Source organism: Dipteris shenzhenensis, chromosome 26 (genome assembly GCF_047967505.1).
Source record: "Dipteris shenzhenensis isolate YYH24624 ecotype China chromosome 26, Dip_SZ_1.0, whole genome shotgun sequence".
Lineage (NCBI taxonomy): Eukaryota > Viridiplantae > Streptophyta > Polypodiopsida > Gleicheniales > Dipteridaceae > Dipteris > Dipteris shenzhenensis.
In genome coordinates this window covers 2,849,629-2,857,322 of record NC_141621.1, presented here as the reverse complement: position 1 = coordinate 2,857,322, position 7,694 = coordinate 2,849,629, and the positions used below count along the sequence as shown (strand labels likewise).

Genomic DNA, 7,694 nt, shown 5'->3' with positions numbered 1-7,694 from the left:
GACTTTTTTGAAAGTGCTCAAGGCCCTCGTGGGTCGCACGCATGCTCCAGTGGAGACCGAGGTCATGCTTTCCTCTGCACTTCTCTGTGTTTTGCGTTTGGCCTGGCTTTCTGCGTCACGGAACTCGGCCGGCCCTAGTAAGAATGACTCAAACTCTCCATCCTGATGCTTTACGTTTCCCCTGCTCAGGGCCCCCTCCATCCTGATACCTTGGTATTGGACTGATGCAGCAAGAAAAGCAAGTTCATTTCCTCTTATCATCGATAAATCATGATGCTCATAGAATTTCCAGAATGATGCACGGATCTATAAGCTGGTAATCCTTTTCCGTCCGGCCTCGTGCCTGCTTCTTACATTTATTAGCTTCAAGGTGTTGTCCCACTGAGATTTGAAGTGCCTTACCCTATAGACAAGTGTTCGTTTTCCATTAGATCTAACATTTGTCCTCACGGGTTTACAGAGACAAGATGCAGAAAGACCAAGGTAGCCCATCGCACGGCTCTACCACGCCCAAAATGCCAATTCGAGTGATTGACATAGGGGCAACAGTGGTGAGCGATGGAAGAATAATTTTCAAGAAGCCAGATGGATGGGATTTCCATGTAATCTCCCATAGATGGACTCCTGCAACTCAGAAGCTTTCAGAACGGATTGGTGAGTCGATTGATGGCAATGAAGACAGCGTGGCCTACGACAAGGCTTTTCTAGAAATAGATCTGAAAGGAAGTGACGGTTACGAGGGGCTGATGCAGTTTTTAGAATTGTTAGAGCTTGATGGAGTGAAAGCTGTTTGGTACGATGTACTCTGCATCAATCAGAAAAGCGACAAGGAGAAGAGTTTAGAGATAAGTAACATGGGAGCCTTCTACGAAGACAGCCAAAGTTGTTACGTTCTCCCTCACGGTGTTCATGAAAAGGGTTTTTACGATCTTTTCATGGACATGACCAGACAACCCGAGCTTCCGCCGTGGTTTACACGGGCATGGACGCTTCAAGAGTACGTGCTTCCAGCGAAGTTAACATTTCTGGTCAGGTTCACGCGGAGGATGATGCAGCGGATCAATCAGCTGATCCGTCACCATGGATCGTCCGTGGGTTTATGCAAATGTTGCATCGGAACAAATTTCGATTCTGTCCGTCAGGTGAGAGATAGGTTGATTCATGATGACTCATGGAGCGAGATCCTGGAAGAATGTGTAGAGTGCAAGACATGCGGCAGCTTGCCACTGGTTAAAAGAGCAGGAAAGAAGAGGGGAATCGAAACTATATATTTTGTGGACAGAGATGCGCACCCTTTCTTGGTTGCGTTTTTGGGGGATAGAAACGGCCCAAACAGGAGCGACAGTGAAGAGTACCTGCTGGAGCTCGGAAAGACAAGCGTGGGCAGAGAAGCGTACCTGTTGCATTCTCTATTGACAAACTGCAGCACGAAGATAGTGGCGATGGAGATCTGCAAACGTGACTGCAGTTACGAGCAGGATAGGCTGCTGTCCATACTGCGGCTGCTACAAGGACGGGGGGCGAAGGTGTTACAAGTGAGGAGTAATCAGAGTTTGGAGGAGCAGATGATCGATCTGGGTTCGCAGAACCACCAACTGGCGTTGGAGCTGTTAGCCATGGACGTGAACGTCAAGTCAAAGAAGGGACTGTCGTGGGCGACACAGTTGTCCCGACACGGCCAAGGTATGTAGATTTCTCTGGTACATTATACTAGTGCTGTTTTTGGTGGGTTTGTGGGAGATTTTGCAATTCAATTCACACTAAACCTTCGTTTTTTAACTTCTCCAAGGTGGGAGCACAAAACTCACTATGGGGTCGCTTCACGATTTACAAGTAGAGGTTCTCAATGTTTCAACAGAAGGACTTCTTTTGCATTCCTACGCTAACATTGTCCGTGCTTCTCTTTTCCTTTGGGATACGAGGGGCCCCTCATATCACATCATCTCCAACAATCACAATTTTGGCTTCGCTCGCATGGTCGATTCACACAAACTGGATGAAGTTACCATTGACATTCATTGGGCCCATGTCCACCACCCCAATGGTCACCTCCGCCTTGGCATTACTCCCTTCGCCCGTCGCCAACAACTCTACCAATTAGATATGTGGATTATCCTTCTCGGCACTGTACAGCGTCGCTTTGCTGATCAACTATTAGCAGTGGTCTGCGTCGGTCCTGATAAAAATAGCCTTCATAAAATTGGTCATATTACTTTTAGCAAAACATTGGTGTGGACACGTAGTTTGTTCAACCCACGTGTGCCAAAATATAGCTACGGTAACCCCTCTTTGTCATCTCATCTTTTGTATCCAGATAGGAATTCAGACGAGGTAATATACCTACTTTCCAAAAGCAAAAAATCGTCTTTAGGTGAGATTCTCAAAATTAAAGAACCCAAGGAAAGTTACTCATGTGATCGTGAGTTCAAAACCTATCATGCATCAGTCCTTATTGGCAAATGTCTCATAGGAGGGTTTGGAGAGCAATTGAATGATTACTTATCATTCAAAGATTTGAGTTGAAGTATGGTCAATACTTTATCTCAATTGACATAATGAGTAGCATGACCCGTCTACAACGGGTTAGAGACCCACTCCGTTGGGTCTCGAGGTGAGATTTTAAAATGGCTTTAATTTCAAGAAATAAAATTTCAAGTTGCAAGACTCCATTGTAGGCACTGTTTATGATTAATTTACTCAAAGGTTCAGCTAGATGAGCGGCTATGTGATGTTGATAGAGAGACAAAGCATTTATGTAAAAAATTGCCCCCTCCTCCCCTCTGTGTGTGTGTGTGTGTGTGTGGAGGGGTGGTAGACATTCATATGCATAAATATTTTATCTTGAGCATCTCACTCACTCACTCTCTCTCTCTCTCACTCACTCACTCTCTCTCTATCTCTCTCTCTCTCTTAGTGCACATATAATATTTCTCTCTCCATCGTAGACCCACGTGTGCTCTCTATACCTTGAGTGTCTTCGTCACATGCATACACACATAGCACTCAAATATAGGATATCCCTCCCCCCTTCCCCTTCTCTTTCTCATGTACACTCAATGAAAGAGAGAGAGAGAGAGAGAGAATAAATACTCACATGGCGCACACATAGTTTGTGTGTTAATGAAACACACATAGGCACTCAAAAACATGCATTTTAACTCTCTTGCACCACGTGACCCTTGCCTTGTATGCACGCGCACGTGCGTGCACGCACACACACACGCATGTATGTCTGTGTGTAGGTGCTCATGTGTCTGTGTGCGTGCGTGTGTGTGCGTGCACGCACACACGCACACATCGAGAGAGAGAGAGAGAGAGAGAGAGAGAGAGAGAGATACACACATGTATATAAATGTCACCTTGTTTGTTGTTCTATTAGCTTCTTGCTTGCAGGCTCTTTGCAAATGGCTATTCATTGTAGCTTCTCTTCTATTGTAGGCCCGTGTTGTGAGACCTTTGATCATGGTTTTGGTCCCGTGCCAACTAGTTTAGGTCATTTACTGTTGTCTTGTTAGCCTCGTGCTTTGTGTTGATTTGTTGCAACTCTTCCATTTGTTGGTTTCTTATAGCTTTTTACCCTTCACCATGTGTTGCCTTTGGTGTTTGTTGCTGGACATGTCTATCCAGCGTGTTGTCTATCATTAACGGTTCGAATTAGCCTCATTTGAGTTAACCTAGGTGTGCTCTCCTATATGTGTCCCTTAATCTAATCCTCCATGTTCGTCAATATATATAGCCATTGCTAGCTCATTGGGCTTTCATTGTTGGTTATTTGTACTTGGGCCTAGAGTCCCTATTCATAATACAACTTGGCATTTCCTTTATTGGATCGTCTATTTCTGACTTATTCTATGGAACATCTCCATACATTTACAATCGTGCTATAGCACCTTTGAAACAAGTTTCCCCAACTTCTATTTTACCCCCACTAAAACAAAAAAAAATTTAAAAAAGCATTTGGGAATTGGGATCTAGCCATAGTGGTGTCTATTTGTGACCTCTTTCACGTTTCCTGCCCACCGTTGAACACCTCTATGGACACATCATCCGATTATATGCTAGGGGATGGCCCAGAGGAGAGGCAGTCATGATTCAGGCTTGGAGGAGAGCCAGCTGCCTGTGCAATGTCATTTCCTCACACATAGTCTATTGGCTTGGGATTACGCACCAGAGCTCTGCCATCATTCATGCTGGCATTCTGTTGGCTTTGTAAGTGTTGGTCAGTCGATCACGTCAGAAGCCATCTTTTCCTTTGTTAATGCTCCTTGCCACTGTCAGAGTCTGCATATATATATGTATGTATATGTGTATGTGTGTATGTATGTATGTATGTAATGTATTTATGCATATACTCTCTCTCTCTCTCTCTCTCTCTCTCTCGCTCTCCCCCCCCCCCTTTTCCTATTCCTCTCTACCCATTTCCTATGTATTTCTTTTCCCCGATAGGGTCATCTCTTTTTACTGTGGTGGATTGTCATAGATTCCATAATGAAATCACGTAGAGAGAGATCAGCAAGAGAAGAGAAGGCAGAGGAGAAAGGGGGTTGTAGCAAGATGTGGCTCTCATCATAAAGAGGAGATCCGCAAGGGAAGAGAAGGTAGATGAGAGAGAGGGTTGTAGCAAGATGTGGGTAAGCAAAATAAGAAATAAGTGATAGAATGCAAGGCATATTGGAGGATGACCATGGTGTTCCTATCAATGTAGCAAGATGTATTGAATCTCTACTCGAAATTGTGATAACAAAGGGTGTCATTGTGTTGCATTTCACTATCTATCATCTTTTTTTATCTCCCAAAATTTAAACCACATTACATTCCCCCTCGCTCCTTAGCTGCTCTTTCTCTCCCTCTCTCTCTCTCTCTATAATATAACATAGATTGTATATTGTTTAATACTTATTATAATTTAGTATAATATATTATATTATATTATATTCTCTCTCTCCCTCTCTCTCTCTCTCTCTCTCTCTCTCTCTCTCTCTCTCTCTCTCTCTCTCTCTCCTCCCTATCTCTCTCTTTGTCTGTCCACATGTAAATTCGCTACATGTTTTTGAGGAGTAGCCGTCATGTGTAAAATTCACCAACTGTTTGCATTTCTACATTTTAAACTGCTCGCATATTTAATAATAGGCATGCTCCTTCAAGTCATTGTCTCTCACACTAGGTCAACTTCCCTCTTTGTCCATGTGGCACCATTACCCTCCGACCACTTGTGCTTGTTGCTACTGTCAACCTTCTTGCCATCTCGTCTTTGCTCGCCATCATGCTACCTGTGCCACCTTTGCTTGCCTATGCTGATGATCTCTACTTGCCATCAGCATTAGCTCATCTCTGCTCCATCAGCTCATTGTCGCTCTATGGCCTTGTATACAAAATCCACCACCTTGCATTTACTACAAACTCCCTACCTCGTGCTTACTAGTGCGTACTTAATGGTGGCTTGGGCCCACATGCTAATGGCTTCTCTGACTTGGAGCCTCAGATCCCTCTGACCATGCTGTTAGATCTGCACACGGATGGACAATTGGTTTTCCATGAATCAGATGGGTGGATTCACTGCACAGTCTTCTGATCAGTTTGTTGGTTGCCCTGTGCATGTGTGCTGCCATTGAGTGGCAATGTGTTGCGAAGTTTGCACAATAGTCTACCTAGTCCTTTATCAGTCATGCGCATCTGCCACGTGTCCTCAGTGTGCATTCTTGCCACTCCCTAGACCCCACGACTGATGTACCACTCTGTGTAGTCTCTACAGTGACTCACGTGTCGTGGGGATCTTGAAGGAATGCCGATGAAGCCTCCACTCCAAGCTACTCCTTGTGAGATCAATGCAATGCGCAAACCATCCATGTGTCACTCAAGCGGCTCCTAGATTGTTGCAATGTGTTTCCATGAGAGAAAGAGGGAAGGGGGAGAGGGAAGAAGAGAGGGAGAATGGGGGATGGAGAATAGAGGGAGAGGGAGAGGGGAAGGGAAGAGTGAATGGGGATGGAGTGGCAAACACAAAGGCACTAGAAGGGAAACAAGAGAACACCCAAAGACACTCATGAAAGAGAAGAGGGAGCTTATATTACAAACTTGTGCATACAACAATGAAGACCAAAGTCAACCATTTGGCCTTTTATGCAAGTCACCTTTTGAAGGGAGGGCCAACCCTTTTCCTTATACCACTTTCTCTCATATCTCTTTTGTTACAACCACTTGGGCCCATCTGGCACCAAGGCATTCTCTCAACCTCCTCTCGTCTTCAAATGGATCTTGTGTTATGCATATATGGGATCCAAATGGCTCTTATGTTATCCTTGCCAATGTGGATGATCTCGATGCCTACCTTTGTCTTAAGCCATTTGAGGCTCAAACCCGCAAGGCTAGGTCGATGTTAAGCCATTTGCATCTCAAACCCCATTGATCCAGCTAGCTGTGGAACCATTTCTGGCTCAAAACCCATATGGCCAGATCCGTCACTGTGCCCCATGGCTGTGGTTGTTAGCATGCCCCCCTTCCTATTGCTGAGCTGCCATCGAATCAGTCGTGCTGGAGTTGGTGGGTGGAGAGGACTATCTGGAGGACTTTGTAGTAGTCCAATTTGTGGGGGTGATCCATGTGAGTACGAACAGAACTTCCAAAAGTGGGTGGCATACATGTCCTCGAAGGTGCGAATGTGATGGCCATGGAGGTTGCAGATTCAAAGGTAGAGGCAGAGGTCCTTGAACTGGGAGGGGCCGATGTTAGGGTTGAAGACAATTTGGTTGTTGAGATTATGGAGTTTTTCATCAATTGGCCGACTATGGGCAAGGAGATCATGGAGGAGCAAGAGGATGAGGTAGTTGAAGTGGACCGCTGCAACAATTGCGGGGTTGAGAATAGAGCAGTAGGTGTCATTGAATGAGTGGAGGCGGAAGCAAAATACCCTCTGAGTCATTTCCTTGGGAAAATTGTACTTCAAAAAGTTGTAAACAATATTGGGGTCCTTTTTGGAGTTCTCGATAGTGGGCCCAGGTCCCATCGTCGTTCCATGGGCATGTAAAAACTATGCACTGTGATAGTAGCGCCAAACTTGCTCCTCCTTAAAAAAGGGAATTTGCCAATGGGGTTGAAGGCTGGCGTTTAAGTCGGTGAGGGGAACGGGCTCATTGGGGGTGAGGTGGTACCCTCCACATGTGCACTTCAAATGGGTTCACCGCGCCAGTTGTTGAAGGACTAGGTGATGAACTGAGAGAAGGGCCATCTTCCATAATTTCGGAGAGATGGAGGTGAGAGCCTTCGAGCTGAGCCTTCTACTGATGCATTAGGGTACTGTCGGGCAAGTCTTGGAAGGACTGTAGATCGGGTCCCCATTGGACATCTACGGGTGGGGATGAGGGGGGTGCTAGGGGGACATCCCATGGGCATAGGTTCCTCGTTAGCAGTCCCTACTGCAGGCGATGGTTCAAAATTCACTGGCTTCAGGAGCGTGTTGAGTGCCTCATTTGGAAGGTTGACATGAGCATTGGAGGAGATGGACTGGGAGGTCCCGTGCTCTGCAGAGCTTGTGTTAGAGGCATGGAGGAGTAATCCAAGAGGTTTGTGTGGGGTAGTGGGGGGGGATGGGATTGGTCAGTTGGTGAGGGGGTTGGGAGAGATATGTAGGAGATCCAACTGTGAAATTTTAGCAGGGGGGCGGTGGAGTTGAAGACATCTATGGCTTCCTTCCCTTC

The 7,694-nt window shown here is 45.7% G+C and overlaps 1 protein-coding gene across 1 annotated transcript; it reads left to right on the top strand.

Moving 5' to 3' along the window:
- The first annotated feature begins 342 nt into the window (after nucleotides 1–342).
- Nucleotides 343–2,523, top strand: LOC147884535 (uncharacterized). The gene is made up of 2 exons (XM_087398002.1): nucleotides 343–1,683; nucleotides 1,790–2,523. Exons 1-2 carry the CDS (start codon nucleotides 468–470, stop codon nucleotides 2,521–2,523), a joined length of 1,950 nt encoding a protein of 649 aa, XP_087254128.1. The 5' UTR covers nucleotides 343–467.
- Nucleotides 2,524–7,694: the final 5,171 nt, after the last annotated feature.

Bases quoted from the DNA above. Each gene is read 5' to 3' on its own strand.
- LOC147884535 (XM_087398002.1), top strand. From the start codon at position 468: ATGCAGAAAGACCAAGGTAGCCCATCGCACGGCTCTACCACGCCCAAA. The intron at 1,684-1,789 runs GTATGTAGATTT...AACTTCTCCAAG, and splicing joins GTTGTCCCGACACGGCCAAG to GTGGGAGCACAAAACTCACT.